General features: G+C 50.3%; 1 protein-coding gene across 2 annotated transcripts; it reads right to left on the bottom strand.

Annotated features, from left to right (window-relative positions):
- Positions 1 to 785: 785 nt before the first annotated feature.
- BCL6 (BCL6 transcription repressor) lies at positions 786 to 19,152 on the bottom strand. 2 transcript variants are annotated; one of them, XM_005524990.3, is made up of 10 exons: positions 19,061 to 19,152; positions 10,395 to 10,433; positions 9,210 to 9,377; positions 7,936 to 8,157; positions 6,818 to 7,801; positions 6,026 to 6,207; positions 4,762 to 4,929; positions 3,555 to 3,685; positions 2,991 to 3,128; positions 786 to 2,114 (listed from the first exon to the last, which is right to left on the bottom strand). In XM_005524990.3, exons 3-10 carry the CDS (start codon positions 9,368 to 9,370, stop codon positions 1,971 to 1,973), a joined length of 2,130 nt encoding a protein of 709 aa, XP_005525047.2. In that variant the 5' UTR covers positions 9,371 to 9,377; positions 10,395 to 10,433; positions 19,061 to 19,152; the 3' UTR covers positions 786 to 1,970. The 2 variants fall into 2 exon arrangements, with proteins under 2 accessions (XP_005525047.2, XP_014109920.2); XM_014254445.2 differs by lacking the exon at positions 19,061 to 19,152 and adding an exon at positions 12,423 to 12,606.
- Positions 19,153 to 20,218: the final 1,066 nt, after the last annotated feature.

Here is a 20,218-nt window from a genome sequence, read left to right as displayed (position 1 = left end):
GCTGGTTCCAGCCAGTCCTGTCTGTGTAACTCAGAGAAACTTTGCGTGAGGCTCTTTGGTACTCTGAAACCAGAGGAGCAGAACAGAGCTGCTGGGCTGCCTGCACAGAGCTCAGGCCCAGGCACTCAGAGCTTCTCTCAGCACACCACAGCCACCCAAACAGAGCAAAGCAGCTCCTCTCCCCACCAGGACCAGCCCAGGGACTCCTTCAGGCTGGGCTGTCGCAGCTCTGGCCCAAAGCCAGCATGCAGCAGCTGGAAACAGAGATGCTCTAGGCGAGTGAGGTCCTGGATGGGGCTACAGACCCTGCTCCCCTGAACCATCCCACAAGGCAGGCAGAACAGCAGGCCCTCCCATCCCAGGCTCTGAAAAGAGAGGAGCAGCAGGCAGTCATTTTCCCTGAGCAATTCTGGCAAGAGCACTGGATTCCAGGAAATATAAATAACTTCTCAGCCATCTGGAACTGTCCCTGGGCTGGTGAGCAAAGGTCTCTCCCAGCCTCTGCCCTGTTCCTGCTGGCTCTCAGTACCAATGGGGGCAGCACAGTCCCCACCAGGATCCAGAGCAAACTTGAGTCTTGCTCAGAGCTCCTGACAGAGACCACCTCTGGCCACTCGAGGCTGAAAGAGGCCCCTGCCTTCAACACAGGCCCAGAGCCACAGCAAGCCAAGAGCTCACAGCAGGGCTCGGGATGCTCAGCCCCTGCCCCAGGCACCAGCCAGGCTTCAAAGGTGCTTACAGAGAAGGACAGGCAAGAACAGACCTCTCACTCCATCATACGTCACTTTTCTTCATTTTATTCTTTTATTTGTACAGCTATATTTTACAGAACGCATTAATGCAGTTTAGACACAGCCCAAACCCTGTCTCCCGAGATTGTTTATAACACAAGCATGTAAAATAAGACAAAAAAAAAATCCAAAACAAAACAAAAAAAAATAAAACATTCCCCCACTAGAGAGTTCCACCAAAACTCCTTTTGCAACATCAGGCTGTACCTTGAAGAAACTGAGCTCAATATAGTCCATACACTGAAAACTTCCATTGAAAAGAAAGGCACCGTGCGAAACCACATTTTACATATATACAGACTGAGAACTAGAACAAAAAAATTACACTTTATTATTATTTTAAATTCCTTCTGCAGCTTTGTTGGTTTAATACACACTTTTTTGTAAATTGTAAACCTTCACTTGCAAAAAAATACAAATACACTGATGCATTTAGACAAAATATTTTCTTACTTGTACAGATGCAATACTTTAAAATATCTCCTTAAGTGCTCTATCATAATAAAGATTCTCAGAGTGGCTTCTGCCTGCAGAGTCCCACTGAGCCTTTAATGCATTTTATATATTTTTAATATAGCTTTTTTAAAGGTCTATATATATTTATTTTATATATATATTTATATATTTATATCTATATATATTTACAACTCTGCCATAGATTCCTTCACCTTTGGTTAAAAAAGTTAAAGCCCTCTCTTTAATAGCATACTTTCTCTTTAAAAGAACACACATTTTGCATACAAAAGAAAAAAATCTGTTCCCATAAATCAACATTACATTCCTCATCTTCAAACGGCAAAGGCTGTGAAGGTTAGACTCCAGAGTTTATCAACACTCCACTGCACAGACATTTAAAATGACTATTTTAAATTTTTTAATGTTTTATATACAGTAAGATCTGAATAATTTTATTTTTTCTTTTTGTTTCACATAACTGGGAAAAATAAAACCCGTGTATTTGTAATTTTTTTTTTTTTAAATTTCTAATGTTTTTTCCACCTATCTGTACTATGGGTTTAGAGGCACTCCATCATGTGATGAATATTTTTTTCTTTCTTTCTCTCTCTTCTTTTTTTTTTTTATTTTTTTATTTTATTTTTTTTCCTCTCTCCTTTTAAAGTGTTGCAAGTATCCTTTGGACAGCTTCTCCCCGAAGACAAGCTCCTCCCGGGAAATCCTTCAGCAGGCTTTGGGGAGCTCCGGAGGCACCTCGCTGGCCGAGATGCGGTACTGCACCTTGGTGTTGGTGATGGCCCCGTGCTTCTGCCGCAGGTGGAGCCGCAGCTGGCTTTTGTGGCGGAAATGCAGGTTACACTTCTCACACTGCGGGGCAAAGAGACAGGCTGTGAAACGCCGTGCTGGGGGACACCTCCTCCCCTCGGGGCACCCAAATGCCTCCTCTCCACCAGGGGCCCCAGGACGCTGCAGTCACTGTACAGGTGGGCCAGGGGAAAAGCGGGAGCGTGGTGGGAGGAGCAGCACCCGGGGGCACCCAGCCCAGGCTTTCAGCAGCATATCTTGGTTTATGGGATGCACAAAGAGCAAGGTCCCTCGGGAGCTGACTCTGGCTCTGATCGACATAGCACCGAGCTCCATATCTAGGTGATCAAACCAGATACAGGGCTATTTCTGGAGCTGCTCTTGACCTCTGCCAAGCTGGATGGCTCCAGGATGTTTGGATGCCAAGCTCAGATTCCCTTTCTAGCAGATGGTGAAAGGCAGGAAAGCTCCAGCGAGGAGCTGGAAGCCCACAGGGCTGCAAGCAAGGCAGACTGCCTGCTGGGTGCGATTATCACCATCAGAGGGGAGCTCAGGCCAGGCTGTCTGCTCCTTTTCCCCATCCCCACGCAACACAGGCAGCTGTAATCTAAGCCATAGCTATTTGAAGAAGTGTGACCTTCTTCCAGATGGGGTGGAAGAGCAACTAAGATGCACCCAGCTTGGGCTGCATGTCAGTGTTTCCAACACAGCCACGCCTGAAAAAACACCACATCAGTATCAGCTAATGCCCAGGAGGGAGATGGGGCATGAGAAGCAGGGATGTGACCTTGGTGCCTCATGAGGCTGGCAAAGGGCATTAGGATGCTGCAACCAGCCCATGCGAATGCCCTTGTGTCTTCCCAGCCCCCAAGGCTTGGCAGCACTTTCCCCCATCCCAAGCTGAGATTCCCCACCACCAAAAAAAGCAGAGCCACTCACATGATACGGTTTCTCTCCTGTGTGGATTCGAAGGTGACTTTTGAGGGTCTGCAGGTGCCGGAAGCGTGTGCCGCAGATCTCACAGGGGTACGGCTTCTCCCCGGTGTGAATGAGCACGTGAGCACGGAGGTGGGCCACCTGCAGAGAGCAGCTCTGGGTCAGGACAGCCCCAGGGAGGACAGCATCCCAGTGGGAGCAAGGGTATCCCTGTGGGAATGGGGTTCTGCCCAGACAGTTCTTCTGGTCTATTGGGTTATAGCTGGGACTCAGGGCCATGTTTCTGAGCTCTGGTACCTCCAGTCCTTAAGACAAAATGGAGCAGAATAGCTACAACCAGCAGTCAGGCTTCCTTACTAAGCCAAATTGTCCCCTCAGACCTTAAATTCCGTATTTATCCCACAACACCACGGGGACAGCTGCCCAAGGCAGCAAGCTGGGCCGTCATCAGCCTCCTCCCTACCATTGAGGCATCACTAGTCTTGGTGATGAAGATCTGCTGGTCTTGGGCAGAAGATCTAACCATGTCCCACCTCCCCAGGCACTGCAGGTCCCAGAGACACGCACCTGGACAAATCTGGCCCCGCAAGTCTCACACTTGTAGGGTTTCTCCCCAGAGTGGATGCGTGTGTGGGTTTTCAGGTTGGCTGGGCGGTTGAACTGTGCCCCACAGATGTTGCAGCGGTACGGCTTCTCTCCTGCAGAAGAAAGGGTGAGGGATTAGCTACAGGTGTGCTCAGGATACATGGTGCTCCCCAGAGTTAAGTCTCTTCATGCACCAGACCCCACGGCATGAAGCACTATCCCTGACTCCTGTCCCTTTTGGAGATGGCTGTGGACAAACCACATTGGGCAGGGTGTCTACAGAGCAGGGTGAACTCAGGAGGCAGCTTTTCTCTTCTGGACTGGGAGCTGAAGCCTTCAGGGCAGGGGAGGAAGTCAGGCAGCTCTGCCAGCAAGGATTAAAAGCATCGTTCCTCCTGACCCTGGGACAGCAGCTGGCACCTGCACCTCCCTACAGCTCTCAGTAAGCACCCTTGAACACTGCCCTGGTACTTGTATTGTCTTAGTCCCCTGCACAGCCTTCCTGGAGCTCAGCTCAAACTGTGGGAATTTGGGTCTAATTCAATGTAGCAGCACAATCATCAGCCCAGACTTCCCCTCCCCAGCTTGTGAACTGGCTGTTGACATGTTAAGCATTAAAAGCATGAAATAAAATAAGCCCTAGGTTTGTCAGCAAATGACTAAACCCTTAATATCCTCTTCCTTTCTCAGCTTTCATTGTGCTGATTCACAGAGTCCGTCCATTCACAGATTTTCCCATCAGCAGAGTTTATGCCAAGCTAGATGTGACCTGGATTTCTAGGATGTAAAAATTAATCTCAGACTTCTCTCTAAATGTTCTTTTGACTATTTTTAAATTTTATTTTCTTTTTTGCTTACGTCTACCACAAAGTTACCTGAGGCCATGCATTTGCTCCCAGTTATGAATTTTGCACCATGCCTTTAAAAACAGAGGTGCCCAGTGATTTACAGCAAAGGAGGTTGAGTTCTACCCCTGCTGCAAGGGCAGGTACCTCCCCCATTCCCAGGTTTGGTGCTCTGTCCAAGGGCACCCTGGCAGTGCCAAGTAAAACACCTTGCTCTTCCCATCAAGGACAGCTCATGACACAGAGCAGAGGATGCTGCAGCAGGCACAAACCCAGCCATAAACACCCACATGCTCAGCAACCCACAGCCTTCCCCAAAGCTGTCCCCATAGCCAACACTGTACCTGTGTGGACGGTTTTGTGGCTGGCAAGGTTCCCCTTGTAGCGAAAGGAGGCCTGGCACCGGTCACACTTGTAGGGCTTGTCACTGTGGACTTGCAGAGAATGTCTCTTGAGAGAGGCCTCCTCGGAGAACCGGCAGTCACACTCATTGCAGAAGAAGGCTCCATTCTCTGGGAGGGCAGAGAGAGGAGCAATCAGATGGACAGTGCATGGGTCACCTTCTAGATAGGCTATGGGATGGATTTGGGATGGAGGAGAGGGGTAGCCAGAGCAAGTGTTGGAACAAGCAGCCAAGTGCAGGTGTTCATGTTCAGTTGTGCTTGCAGCATTCTGTTGCCTCCTGGCCCGGTGCATACAGCAACAACATGCATGGTTTGAGAGGAAAGTCATCACGAGCTCTAGTTGAGAGCTTTCTCTCTCCTTTAGTGATGCGCAGGCTGCTTCCAAGAAGTCAGCATGTCACCTGGACATCTTTTGAAGAGGTCCATGGAAGCACTCCAGGTATCAGGCATCCTCTGAAGGATGCTCAGCTCTGGAGCAACTCCTGCACCTTTAGAGGTCTTTAACCTTTACGGGTACAGAGGTGTGCCTTGAGCTTGGGAAGATGATCATCACCCAAATCACAAGGCAGGTTCCCCCAGTAGGAGGATGCCCAACTTTTAAATGTTGTGTTGAGTGTTACCACGGTGAGGTTCCCTCCTTGGATCTCTGCCCAAGCTACAGGTGGCAATGCTGCATTCCCCCTCCCTCAGCTACAGGCAGATGAGTGCACAGATACATCTCTTTGGGCTTGTGGGGTTTTGCAACAAGATTGCAACCCTCATTATCTGCATTTCCCCAGATGTGCACACCGGGCTCCCTGATAATAAAGATATCATGACGGATGCATGAGACATGTCAGCTTGCCCAATCCCCATTACGGGTCATTACATCTGTCAGGCTTGTTCTCCTGTGGTTCTGGTGGGGTGGGGTGCACTTGTTTCCTGTCCTTACCTGCCAGATCTGCAGCAGGTGACTAACTCCCTGCACAAGGTATCTGGATGGTGCTGGGGAAGGGGAGGAAGGCAGCAATTCCCATGTGCACGTGTCCCTCACACGCACACAACTGGACAGACAGTTAAGAGGGGGCTATAAAGCACTGTGGAATCCACCAGCATCTGGGACAGGTCTGACTGCGTGTTTGATTACAGGGCACTCAGTGATGGGTCCCAGCGTTGCACAGCCCACCTGCTGGTTGAAAAAGATGACCAAGGATGCAAGACTTACCACAGCTGGAGTCAGAGTATTCAGACTGGGTTTCCCCCATCTCTTCTCCAAAGTTTGAGCCAGGGGTATGAAGGCACATCTCAGTATGTTGTGGGGACTGGCAGCCACAGGAGCTGCACTTTGATGAATGCATGTACAGAGGGGACTGTCCTTCGCTGCTCCGAGGGGACCCGTCCCGGGACCTGTGGAAGGAGAGCAGTGTACAGAGCCGTGAGATGGCCCTTGCTGTGCTCGAGGTACCTGACCCTCGTTTGCACCCCTCCCCACACAAGGGACACACATGTTTTATGGGGACATCTTTGTGGTGAGCTGCACAGCATAGCCCTGATCAACAACAGGTCCTTAAGCCTCAAACCTTCAAATGTTCATCACCAAATGACCTCAAATGTCTTTAGGAACATCCAGGTCCAGAGGATAGCATATTGTTCCCTGATACTTTGGCCATTCCAATGCCTACAGCCAACAAAAAGCTTGAGGCATAGGAAGTCTGGTGGAAACACAGGCTAGGCAAATCCAGGCTCCAGAAATCATCCAAAGCTGCCAAAGTTACCCAGGGATTCACAACCCAATGTTCCCAGTTCTTCTGCTGGTCCATGCTGGCACCAGTACAGCGGGGACGGTGGGCACTTGGTGTCACTGGCAGCCCTCCACTAAATGCAGGGGCTCCAACCTGCTCATGACAGGACTTTCCAGCCCAATGCTACAGGTATTTCACACTTCCAAACCCTCACCAACATTCAGGAAGTCCTGTTTCTCAGGGGGGAGCAGCATGGGGGGTGGAAGTCTTCTCACCTGTTAACAATATTGTTGAGTCTGCTCGCTTGTGGAATAGTAGAGTCTTCACCATTCACGCTTATCTTGGTGGGGGACTGCACATTGAGATGCTCCGGCTCCATGGACTGCTGGCAAGTGGACATGGGCACGTAGGTGCGAGGAGAGAGGGTTCCCATCTCGTTCTGGTCAGCGCTGTCTTGCTTGGCGTTCTGGTTGAGGGAGTTGAGGACAATGAACTTGTACTTCTTCCAGTTGCAGGCTTTGGGGTCTGTGGGGCTCTTGGTGAAGAGGGAGCTGGAGTTCTGACCGATACGGGCATTCTTGCTGCTGCTGGACTCAGTTGGTGAGTTGGGCTGACAGTCTGACTTCTGTGGGCTCTGAGGGCTGATGAGTCCCTTGCGGTCCAGGGGTGTGTTGGTGGGCTCAAAGTGCTGGCTGATCTCGTCCTCCGAAGAGGTCCGCTCCTCCTCTTTGGCCACTTTATCACAAGGGAAGTAGGGATTGTTCCGGACTGAAGGGATGACAGGTTTGGGCCCAGAGGCCACGCTGTAGTGCATGTCACTCCTGGCTTCTTCAGCAGCACCTTCTTTTGGAGCATAGATGGTAGCGTGGCACATGTTGGCAGAGATGTCGGTAATGGTTCTCACGTACTCAGTGGGGATTGTCCTGGAGCTGTCGCACGGCAGGATCCTCTCCTTGGGGAAGGCACCTGCCCTTGAGAGTTCAGAGAGAGGCATCCTCATCTCCCGCAATTCATCATCCACTAGGAAGCTGTTCAGAGGGAGAGGGCTGTATCCGTGGTAGGAAATGGGGGATCCAGACAAACTGTTGATCAAGCCAGGTGCAAAGGCCCTCCCATTGCAGAGGGACCCGTTTTGAAGAGGCATGCCGTTCTCTGAGACATCTCTGCTCCGATAAGCCATCACCTCTGGGTGGCCCAGCATCCGTCCAGCCAAAAACTCTTCCCTTGGGGTCTTCACAGCAGACACCATCTCTGCTTCACTGGAATCCGGGAAAACAGGAGGGAGACAAAGTAATTTTCAGCCCATAAAGATACATCTGCAGATACTTTGTCAGTTCTTCCCCTGCCCACCCAAACGCACAGTCCAAGGCTCTTCGAAAAAGACTGCACTCACCTAGACTTGACAAACCTTCGGCAGGTGTCAACCACATGCTCCATCTGTAGGTAGAGTGCTGTGGCCATCACAGCCATGATATTGTTCTCCCTCAAGTTCAGGCGGGAGGTGTACATGAAGTCCAAGAGGATGCAAAACCCCTCAGGGTTAATTTCAGGATCCAGGTTGATGACATTCAAGTTGCACTTGAGCTGGTCAGTGAAGATGCTGTAGAAGAGGCCACTGCAGAGCAGAGACAGTAGAGAGGATAAGTGTCATGACAATTCAAAGGCAAAAAGGAGATTTTGTATTAAATCCTTGAGTACAGAGGGGTTTGTGAATGGGAAGGGAGGAGGAGGCAATTACAGAATTCCCTGAGCTTCCCCCTTATTATCAAGCTTGGTTTCTCAGCTTAGTAAGCGTCTTCTGTGCTTTTCCCAACTGGAACAGCCTGCTTTTACATCTCACCTGCTCAACAACTCCCCACTGCCTCCATTTAGTAATTCCCCAGCTTTTTTGGTTTTTTTCCCATTGTTGTTCTTACCACCATCCCCTTCCCACTATGACTCATTTCTTTCAGAAGCCTCTTGGGGCATCCACACAGTCTTAAACCAGAAAAATAAAAAAAAGGAGAAATGTTGGAAAAACATTTTTCAGACATTTTAATAGTCAAAGCTTGGCTTTTTGAAATATTTGCAACCATGTCAGCAAGATAACCTGGAAGGCATTTGCTGTAATTCAACTGGGCAATGGTGGGATATTAATTAGCATTCATTGGGAAGCAATTCCAGCCATCTTAGGGGCTGGGAAGGGATTTCAGACCCCATCAGGTTTTAAAAAAAAAAAAAAAAGAAAAAAAAATAATCAACTAAGGTGGGTTCAGCCAGCAGTTTGGAATCCAGGGAGGAATAGCTCTAAAAATAGCAGTGGCAGGGGACAACTCAGTTACAGAGGACTCACTCACCCCAGTGAACATCCAGCCCTCCCTGTCCTATCCTGTCCCTGTGGGACATTTGTGCTTTGCCTTCAGGGATGTGCCTCACAGCTGCTGTGCTGCTGTTGGTCTCCAGGGGCTGTGTGTGGGCAGATGTGGGTACACAAGGAGAGAGGTGAGGGCAGCACCCTCAGCTCTAATCCCATGACAGATACAAATTTCTTGGCAGCCCCTCTCAGTTCTGCTTCTCTGCCTCTGATTCCCCAGGAATCCCATGAGCCCACACAGGACTGCAGCAGTGCTTCTGGAGACCAAAGGCTGAAGGAGCAAGGAGGGAGCCAGGGAAGGACCCTGTTCTCACCTGCAGGCCATCAGGACTGTTTTGTGGGCTCTAAACTGCTCCCGGTTCACGATGATGACAACATCAGTCAGGATATCCCGGCTTCTAAGGCGGTTGAGATTGAGGAGGACGTCGCTGGCGTGGCGGGTGAACTGGATGCAGCTGTCTGCCGGCGAGGCCATCTTGAGTCTGTGAGACAGAAGCATCAGAGCAAGATGAGAATGGAGAACAGCCAGGCAAGTACTCTAAACCCAGGGAAGAGACAGCTGCTGCTCTGGGACATGCTCAAATGGCAAATTGCTCCTGGTAGGTGCAGCACCAGCTCCTTGGTCCCAAGACAAACAGTCCTGCACCACACCAAGCTCTTGCCAGGCTGCCTAGTGAAGTCCCTGGGCTGACAGCGAGACCTGGCACGTCTCATCCCACCCACCAAGCTGGTGGGTGAAGGCAATCAGACCCTCCTGAGGATTAGCCAACCATCTCCTCTTTCTCTCTGCCTCACCCATGGCAGCCACACCCCAGTCCACTCCGCCCACTCAGGCTCATCTCCACAACACTTCCAGCATAGCTTCTAGCTTTCCAACCTCCCTCAGGAGCCATCCTCCTCACCTGTGGGATACCTGGCTGTAAATCCAGCCACAGGAATCAAAACAAGCCTTAAGGTCCCAACTGAAGTTGAATGAAGTTTCAACATCTGGAAAATCCAGCCCACAGTGGAATACCAGCCCTCACCCAGGAAACTACTTTCCTACTCCCAAGTGGTGGTCACTCTGGAGAAGACCTGTCCACAGTTTCCTAATTAACTGGTGAGGAGTAGAACTCATCTAACCTGCTGGGCTGCTACCCACACCATGGCCCAATCCCTCCTCATGAGCAAGGTTTGGGTTAGTCTAGGAACATGAAGCCTTCCCCCAACACAATGCCTGTTGACCCATATCAGAGGTGTCCTCCCAACCAGCACCCAGGATGGCCCACGTCTCCCTGAGGTTTGGGCTGGAATGTGCACCTTTGGTGTCAAAGTCTTCCACGGTCAAACCCCTCCCATAATCCTGGCTCCTCCTTCCCCAGTGGCACATGAATGTACAGTAGTTTCTACAGAGCAGCTGCTCTCCCAAAAACAAATTCCAGCTGGGTCTAATGAAACATTGCATTAAGGAAAGAGGGAGAGAGATTAGGAGGGAAAGCACAAAATTTAAATTTACATACCCAATGCCTCAATTCACAGTCCAAAAGTTTCTTTCAAACCTATAAATAAATCACAAGAAAACAAACACCACATTAGCTGGTAATTATGAATTGGCTGCGGCAGGTCACAAGGCTGCTATTTCGCTCAAGTATCAGTTGGATAAAAGCTAGAGATAACAAACCTTCCACTCTCCAGTAAGGTTAACATTTGTTTCTTCCGGTACAGTATGTTCTTATCACAATCACAGGCTTTGAGAATCCAATCATAGCTTCTTCCACACCCTCTAGCCCAAACCATGGGCGTATGCCAAGGAGATTTTCATTTCCATGACTCAGGAACTTAAAGGCAGGTGGGGAAGGGAAGTCAAGCAAGAATTTTCTCACCACTTCTTTTGGAGATAACTCTTCCCCTGCCAAGACTGAATTCCTGTCCAGTGCAGCATTCAAGACTCATGCCATACTCCCAGCACCTTGTTAACAGGTATGATATACACACAAACATCTGCTGCCATTCTGCTCAGGAACCCACACGCTCCAAACACTGGTGAAAACGCCCTGGGATGGGTTTGCTGAACAGATTTGGGAGGATATAGGCATCAAGTACCAAAGTCACTTGGCCAGGACTGCACAGGAAGCCAGCGGTGGAGACAATGAGGATGCAGAACAAATGTCCCTTCCCCTTTCTACTGCCAAAGCCTTCCCTTAAACCACAAGCTCTGTCTCCAGGTACAGCAATGTAGCTGGGACAGAACAGCAAGGAAACCCAGGAGTTAATTGCCTTCCAGAACTCATACTAATCCTCCAAAATTTACTCAGAACCAAACCCTATTGACTTGGCACCAATGCTGGAAGAAGGTCCTCAAGCAGTTGCCTCAGCAGGTAGAAGCAAAACAAAGAGTCGAGCCAACAAACCCCAAGACCTTCATCACACTATTTTGAGGACCAACCTCAGATTGTTAAAACTGCCAGGCAATTGCAGGAAGCCCAATAATCCCTGTGAGACAAGGGATTTTCAAGTGTTGCCTTCCCTTTCCATTTTGGGAGATGCGCAGGTCTGGAGCCCAAGCTCCCCTCCCATCCCCAGAGCCACGGGGATGAAGAGATGAGATTTAAAGCAAGGTATCAAGCTCAAAACCCAGAGGGTGTCTTACAGCTTTATTCCAGCCATCAAACACAAATCTTCAGAGCCGCTCTGGGCTTGGCCAGCTTTAAAACTTCATGCACATACAAAAAGTGACTCATTTCCCAAATACTGCAGATCTGACCTTTCTGTACACACTCACTGCCAGCCACTCACTACTGTCAATTGCAAGCCAAGGGACTCACAGCGCCCTGCAAGGAGCCCAGTGCACATCGCTGTGCCCACATGAGCTGATGTGTGTGCTTGGGCAGCTGGCTGGCACCCCAACCTCAGCCACAGTGGCAGACACTCTGCCAGGCTCTGGGGAGTCACCTCAGTGTCACAGAGGTGAGGAGGTGACCCACTTGTAAACCAACAAAGTTACAAACAGCCAGATGAACTCTGTACCCGTGAGCGTCATGTGAGAAGCTGCTACTGTCACCAAATCCCCTTATCCACAGTGAGGGCACAGCACTGCCAGGGGGATGCCCAGCTTCCCTCCCAGAGCTGGATGCCAGCACAGCCCCCTCCCCACCCTTCCAAATTATCCCTCCCAGCACAGAGCTGCTGCAACGTCCACAGCCCCAAGAGCCGGGCAGGTGCATCCCAAGCAGCTCCCGGCTGCAGGATGCGGGCATGCAGAGGGAAAGGGATGTTCCTTCCCCTTGCTGTGCTGAGTTGGGTTAACCCTGCCCCTTCCAGTCCCCACACAGCACTAGCTCTGTACCCCAGCACGGGAGGATACTCAGACCAGAGACAATGGGATGGCAACAAGGACCACAGACCAGTGATGGGGAGCAGAAAAAACCACTGCAGCCAAGCATGGTCTTTGCCATCTAAAACCCCCTCAATCCCATAAGGCTCCTCCAGGCTCAGCTGGGGCCATCACATCATCCCACACCCCCACCTCCAGTTTTCCTGTCCAGTACCTTGCAGGTGTGGGCTCTCCGGCAGTGCTCGAGGCTGTGTGCCAGGGCTGGCTGTGCCCATAGAGGAAGGTCTGGAACAGGCGCAGGGCCCATTTTGGGGGTGGCCACACGGGACAGTCACTGCTGTTGCCTTCCAGGAAGGCAATGGGTCTGCCCCAGCAGTTCAGGGAACAGCCCTTCCCTCCTGGCACCTCCCCGAGAAAACCCATTCCTGGAAAGGAGCCCAGAGCTGGCTCTGCCTTCCCTGCAGCTCTGTGAGCACAGGGAGGGTGTACCTTTGTGTGGGGGAACATCTCTCAGTTCAACCCCATGGAAAGGGGAGACCCTCTTTGCTCACCCTAGGGCAGAGGCGAGAACCAGGGACTTCCAATCCCTTTTTCTGCCATGCCTCTCCATTGATCTACTCTCCCAGTTAGAGGGAATCCCTTTTCATCCATCCTCCTCCCACTCTATGCTCCGGTGGGAACTCCTTGCTCCCTTACCCTTCTTTGTACAGGGTGGTCTTAGCCCTTCTCCCACCCCCAGTCACATAGGCAGGGAGGAAGCCATCAAACATTCCCCCTCCCTGGGCCCCAATCTCCTACCCCTCCAGAGCCTGCAGCGCCGACTCACTCACATCACCTTAGAGGGGTGGTTGGGTGAAGTCTTCCTTCCCCACAGCCTCATCCCACACAGTGTTCTGAAACTGCCCACCCAGGGGAAGCTCCATCCTGCCCTCCTCCTCCCCAGTCCCTGCACCCTGCAGGGTCCCAGCCCCATGGGAACATCCCCACTGCCTGCCAGGGTGTGCTGCCAGCTGCTTCTCCACCCTGCCAAGGAACGCCTGATTTCTCCTGAACAGGGATCTGGGGAACAACCAAGAAAATGAGGTGAGGCGTGGGTGGCTCCCCCAGCACAGCCATGGGTGCTACACGCCACGGTGAAGAAGATGCTTTTGGCTGTGGGTGTGGAAGTGCCCAGCTCAGCTTTCTGATACCATGCAATCCAGGGGCACTGAGTGTCCTTTAGTTGTCACAGCAGAGTTTTATTAGTTTAGTAGCTTCTGGTTAGTGTCTAGGCCAAAACGTGGCCGGGTTAATAATAACCCATGAAGAGACTGAGAGAAGTCCACAGCGTCAGCACAGATCAAAAGCAGCATCACTATTGCAAGCCCTGCCGTATTTTCCACCGTACCCTTCCGTGAGCGGATTGCACTCGCTCTATCGAGCGGTCTCAATCTGATCCAATTTCCTGCCAGCAAACAAATGTTTCTAGGAAATGCAATACATTATCTGGATGGGTTTATTATCAGCATTTGGAACCAGGAAAACTGCATATTTTCTCGAGCGCCGCAGGGAACTTTATAGTTCATACTTCAAAAGAGGGTTTAAAGGATTGCCCTTGAAAGCTGGCCCAGCTCAAGTCTCCACATTGTTTTGGTCTTTGCAGAAGAAAATGCAGAGGAGGGAGGGGGTGAGCACGCTAAAACTGCCTCCAATGTTTTCCTACTAAAGAGGACTCCCCTGCCCTCTACAGAGCCAAGCTCTGGCTGTGAGGCAGAGGCAGCACGTGCCCTTGGGAAGCAAGGAGTCGAGCCTTCCTCAGCATTTCAAACGACCCCAAGCAATCTGGCACATTAATTTTTCAAGGGAAGGCAGGAACCATGTGTCCTGGCTGAAATCTAGGGAGCTACTCCAGAGAACAGAAGACGGACTCCGTGCCCTGCCAACACAGAGCCCTGCACCGAGATGCCGACCCGAGAGCAGGGTGCAGCCGGAGCCGGGTGTCCCCAGCAGCTGAGCTGGGTCCCTAGCCCTGCTGTGCTCCAAGGAGGTGTCTGATTATCCCTAGCCTGAACTGGGACAGAAAATTACCAGCTGGCACCTGACTCTCCCAATCTCTGTACTCCCGGGGCTGAGGGTGGCACAGCTCCTTCTCGCAGTAAGGAACTGCTCTGGCATCCCACCTGGATGAGATGAGACACATGCACAGCTTGGGGCGTCATGGCCAGGGCAGAGACACTCCCCTGCCCCTATATTTAGACAAACAGATTTAAGAACATGCATTTCAAAGGGTATCTAGTCCTACAGGACACCTTCTTCAGAACCCATTCAGAACCCCCTGCCCTGCAGCGTGCTTGTCTCAAGCACTCTCCTCCATAAACAGGGGTCCAACATTCCCCATGGGAACCTGGCACACAGACCAAAGGCAGCAACTAACGAGGAGAAAGAGGGGAAGGAAAACAGTATAGATCAAAAATTTCCTACCCCTCTTGCAAATGCCCCTAGTTCTCTCTCTGTTTTAGATGAGAAGCTTCTCTGATAATATTGAGAATAAAGCAGTCCTGAGGACTAGACACTCCAGTTTAGGGGTGTGTGTCTTTTGGCTGCCAGCATCCTGCAGTGATGCTAACACATAAGATCTAGCTTGGATTTTAAAAAGAAAAAAAAAAAAGGAAAAAGGAGGACTACATTTGCAGTCTAAATTTGCAGTCTGAAGGAGCTTACTGGTCAGATGCTGACTTTTGGATACTGATCTAACCAAACTGCAAACTGGGAACTCCTGAGGTTTGCCAATGCCTGCTGTAAACATGGAAACCAAGTGTCACTTTTTGCCAAACAGAAGAATGGTTTAAAAATAGATCTAGAGAATACAGGCACTCGGCATACAAGGCTCCCGTTTATAGACTCACATGCTACTATAAAATGGAGCAAGAGGTTATGAGCACACAAGCAACTTTCCACCAAGTTTAGATTTTGCCAACTTCTCAGAAAAATGAAAACAACATTTCAGGCTCCAGCTGAACCAGTAAAAGCTCTTGGAGTGAAGTTCCCAGCCCAGGTATTACAGCATACAGACAAAAACAGGTATGAAACAGTTCTTCAACCTTAACACCACAAATATATGAAGCTACATAAGTTGCACATTGAGAAATGCATCTGCTGATTAGAGCTTATTTTATTCATCTATAGACTTGGCAAAAGGTTTTCTTTCTTGTGGAGAATCCAAATAAAATGAGAGGACAGTCCTACCACACAGGACTGGCACACAAAGTTTTACCACCTGTATTTATATAGGGTTTTGAGGATAACGTTACTGTTTACTAAGAAAAAAAAAAATGCTCCAAACCCAATCGCTATTCCTACAAATTCATATTGGGCTGCTGCAGTTGGAGGCTGAAAGCTCTCCCTGCCCAAGGAAAAAAAAGAAAGAAGAAAAAAAGCAAAAAAGCAAGGATTTACAATACATCCTAAATTAGGCAAAAATTCAAGGACAGATTAACACCACAACTCGGAAAGATTTTCACATGTGATTTCATGACCAGACCCAGAGAGGACTCCATATGGAAATGTCAGTGACTTTAATAAGCACTCGGTTTGTTTCCAATTAGGCTCCTTAAGTAAGTTCAGTGGCATCCAGAGTTTCCTCTGCCACCTTCCTCCAAGCTGGCAAGCATTTTTTTTTCTTTTTCTTTTTTTAACGAGCAGTTAATAAACATGTTCCCACTCTCCCGAGGCTGCCAGCCCCGCGCGGAGCGGCGGGAGGTGACACTAGATGGCACCAGTTCGCTTTGCTGCAGGAGCAATTTTTCCCCTTGGAAAATAAAACACCCCAACCAAACCTGGAAAACATATAATTTTGTCGATGTAATTCTGTTCCTCTTAAAACGCGTCTGAGCAACATTATTTTTATGAGCTTTTCCAGCCTTGTTTTGAAAAACTTAATGTTTCTGCTAGGTTTATTTTTGTACCATTCAACAGCCGGCTGAATCCTCCCTGCACTGCAAACAGGGATGTCTAAAAAGTGTCACAAAGACTTTTGACGGATTTTTTTTTTGTTGTTGTTGTTTTGTTTTTGGGGTGGGATTTATAAGAATCACTTCTCATTCCAACTTCTTCCTTTGCAATAATAACTAACCAGTTAACCTCCACTTCCTCTCCCAATATTGACTCAGACAGTCAGAACTGAGGGGGATTGGAAATTGGAATTGAAATGTATCTCAAGAGATCTTTTGATTTGCCAATCAAAATCGAACACCAAGTGATGAACTCTTTTCTTACTGGAACAATGTAATAATCCATTCTTCTGGAAAATTTCTAGACACCCTTTGACTATTTTAATGGCTTGGTGATGTTTCATGGGACAAAATGTTTGCCATCTATAATGCAAGTTTTTAAACCTGCAATCCTACCCTTAGGAGAAAATGACAATCTTCGGTTTTGCCTCTCCATGCATACATAAAGAGAGGATTCCCCTAAAATATTTTTAGAGCAATTTTTGAACTGCAACCCCCTCAAGGACTGGAGGAAGGAGCCTGCATTTGCTCCTAAAACTCTTATCCTTTAAATCCTTGAAACAGTGTGACAAATAATATTTTTTTAAGCATTTAAAAGCTCAGGAAAGGAATCAGCAAGACTCCCAGATCAAATAAGGGCCTGATCCCAAACCTGGCCCTGCTGACACTTCCACTAGCACAAGCAGGATTCGGCCCAAGACAGAGATGTCGGACCAATGTAGCAGCTTCTCAGTGAGCCTCATCGGTCTGTCCCCAGCCTCCCTTCGCACTGATCCTGCGCCTACTGAAGCCAGTGGAAAAAACTAACCGGGGACAGGTTTGTTTTTGTTGATTTTGACTCATGATTTTAAGCCCAGATTTGCCTCTTCCCTGGAAATGCAACAGGGGGGTCAAAGGCAGCTTTTTAGGCACATCTGAGAGGCTGCCGCGGATTTTTCTAAACAAACGCCTTGCTTTCTGTTTCCCTCCTTCCCAAGAGGTGATTTCATAACATTTCATACTGTGACTTTGCAAACTACAGGCGGGGGGGACGGCGGGGGGGAGGGGGGCGGCCGGGAGAGGTCGCTGCCGTCCGACCACGAAAGTTTTCATAACAAAGTTGGGCTTTTTCGGTTTTGTTTTGCCCTTTATTTTCAAAGGGGGGGAGGGGGAGCTTAAAAAAAAAATAAATTAAAAATAAATATATATATACGCGCACACAAGATCACGCACCTAATAAAAACAATTAAAACCCCGCAACAAAGCAAAACAGACGGCTGTCTCTCTCTCTTGCCCGTCCGCTCTGGGCGGTTTCGGGGGCGCAGCGGCGCGGGGGCTGCGCGGCCGCTCGCTCCAGGAATAGCGTGTGGCCGGGGGCCAGCCCCGCGGCTGCCGCCGGCAGATTTACGAGCGCCTGTCCCCACGCCAAGTCCGCCGCGGTAGTAAACACAGGGCAAGGGCTGCGCTGGGGGCAGCGGGGGGCTCCGCACGCATCGCGCCCCGGACCCCGTCCCTCGCATCCCTCGCTTCGCTTCCCCCGCCCGCCGCCTTCCTCCCGGCGGGGGACGCCCGCTCCTCCCCGCGGGTGGTGGTGATGTTGTTGGTATTATTATTATTTCCAGCCCTACGCATGATATTCAGAGTCGCTTCGTACACTTTTGCCCCTTCCCGAGTTGTGCATCGGGGCTGTGTTCCCGGCGGGCAGCGGCCCCGCACGCACCGTCGAGGCGAGCGTGGTCCCCGCCGCCCCGGGCCGGCGCTCCGCGGTGCTCCGGGGCCGGCAGGCGCCGGCGGCCGAGCCTCCCCGCGGGCTCCCCCCTTCCCCGGGCAGGGAAATGCCGCAAGTCTTCTCCATCACCGCCCGCTCTTAGCCCGGGGCTTGACAGATCACGGCGCAGCCCCGCCACAGGTTGCAAAACGCACCATCCCTTTCGCGGTTGCGCCAGGGACGGAATAACAATAATAATAATAATGCTTTAATAACAGAATCAGAGAGAAATGGGGGCTGGCACGGAAAGGCCGGTGCCCGGTGCCGCCGAGCCCCCGCTCTGCCGCCAGCCCCGCTCCGCGGCGGCGAAACGACAACAGCGACACAACACGCACACACCAAAAAAAACCCCACAAAACAAACAAAAAAAAAACCCAAAAAAAACCCCCAAAAACCAGAGAGAAAAATTTTATATAAAAAGAAAAAAATTTAAAAAAGGCAAAGAAAAATAACACACCCCGACCGAAGGATCCAGCCATTGAGAGCGGACCCCGAGTCACGCCACAAGCCCGGCGGCCGCCAGCGCTCGCCGCCGTCCTGCGCCCGCGGAGCGGCTGCAGGTGCAGAGAGGAGCCGCCGCCGTCCCCCCGTCCCCACCCGGCCGTCACGCGTGCGGGAAAGCCAATAATCCCAGATAACCGATAATCCCCGGGAGAGGACGGCGAGGGGAGACACCCCCACCCACCCCGCTCCCCTCCCCTTAGACACGCTCCCAGCGTTAAAGACATGCAGGCACCCCTATTTCCTTAATTTTTTCTCGCCTGACAGCGGGCAAGGGAATAGGGGGGGATGTGTATGTGAATGAAATAAATAAATAAATAAGGCAGGGAAAAAAATTTCAATTGAGATGATAATAATAATAATAGTAATAAAAAAAAATAAATTAAAGGGCACCTGCAGCGGGAAAGGGGGGGCAAGGAAAGAGGAGGGAGAGGAAAAAAAAAATGGGTAGAAATATATAGAGGCGGCTCCGCGCCAAGCGTCGGAGCGCGGCAGGGAGGGAAAGAGGAGGGAAAAAAAAAAAGGAGAGAAAAAAAAAAAAAAAAAAAAAAAAAAAAAAAGCGAGCGAGAGAATTAAAGGGTAAAATCGGCCGCGGCAATAGAAGCAGCAATCACCTGGTCTCCGGGCTTTCCTAGAAACTCCTTGCATCACCACTTCTAAGAACCCCAGTTCTAAGAATCAACAGAGCCCAATTCTCGGAATTTGAGCTGCGGACTCTACCATCGCGCGCGGCATGGGGAGGGCCACGGACCTCCCCCCTCCGCGCCTTCCCCCGCTCCGCGCCCCTCCCGCTGTGCGCGCCCCCCCGGAGCGGCCGCCAACGGGGTCGGCGAGAGGTGGGCGCGCATCCCGAGGGGGCCGCGGTGGCGGCGGGGGTCCCACCGTGTGGCCCCCCGTTCATTCCCCTCCCCGTTCCCCCCCTCCTTCAGTGGTCGCGCCCGGACGGCGGGTCACGTGGCGGCGGGTGCTGTCGGTGACGTGGGGGCGCGCGGGCGCGGGGCAGCGCGCGCGGCGCGGCGCGGAGCGAGCAGCGGCGGCGGCGGCGGCGGCGGCGGGAGAGGAAAACGGGGGGTCCCGGGCACAGCTCCGGGCGGTGCAAACACACATCACACCCCCTACCATCACCAGCCTCCGCTTCTGGCGTTGTTGGTTTTTTTTTTTCCTTTTTTTTTCCTGTTTTTATTTTCTTTTTCCTCTCCCAAACCTCTCCGAAAACGAGCGAAGAGATCTTGGAAAAAAAAAAAGCGCCTTTTGTTTACTTTTTAATATATATTTAATTATTATTTATCTTTATTTTTTTTATTTATTTATTTTGGGGCGGGGGGTCACTTTCGCATTTCTAAAAAAGCCCTCCCCCCCCTAAAAAATACCCCAAACCAACCAAACAGCCCAGCGATCAAAGCCAGGAGCCAGCGGCATTGTTCTGGATTTTTACTTTTTTTCTTTAATTATTTTTTCCCTCATTCAGCTTTTTTTTTAAATAATTTTTCGCTAACAGCCACACTCGGCTCAGGGCCTCCAATGGGATTTACTCTTGGGGGAAGAAGCTTTTTCCTTAAAGATGGTTCCCCATGAACTCCCCATATTAGTTTTTTGTTTTATTTTTATTTTTTTTCCCTTTTTTTTTTCTTTGCCAGAATCCTCCAGACAAAAAAAAATATATATATATTTTGATGATTTTCTTTTATTTTTTTTTTCCATCCGTGTTCTCTTTTCCTTTCCAGGACACTCAAGTGGTGGGTTAATTCTGTGTAGCTGTTTTGTTATTGTTG

Source organism: Pseudopodoces humilis, chromosome 11, assembly GCF_049639895.1.
Source record: "Pseudopodoces humilis isolate 2021_Gansu_Grassland_sample_001 chromosome 11, ASM4963989v1, whole genome shotgun sequence".
NCBI classification, from domain to species: domain Eukaryota; kingdom Metazoa; phylum Chordata; class Aves; order Passeriformes; family Paridae; genus Pseudopodoces; species Pseudopodoces humilis.
This window is presented reverse-complemented; position numbering and strand designations above follow the sequence as displayed.

What these genes read in the sequence shown, in the direction of transcription:
- BCL6 (XM_005524990.3), bottom strand. Translation starts at nt 9,370, where the DNA reads ATGGCCTCGCCGGCAGACAGCTGCATCCAGTTCACCCGCCACGCCAGC. An exon ending in ACAGTCCTGATGGCCTGCAG is followed by an intron (nt 8,158 to 9,209) that starts GTGAGAACAGGG and finishes TCTGCTCTGCAG; the next exon opens with TGGCCTCTTCTACAGCATCT. An exon ending in CAGGAGAGAAACCGTATCAT is followed by an intron (nt 2,115 to 2,990) that starts GTGAGTGGCTCT and finishes TTTGCCCCGCAG; the next exon opens with TGTGAGAAGTGTAACCTGCA.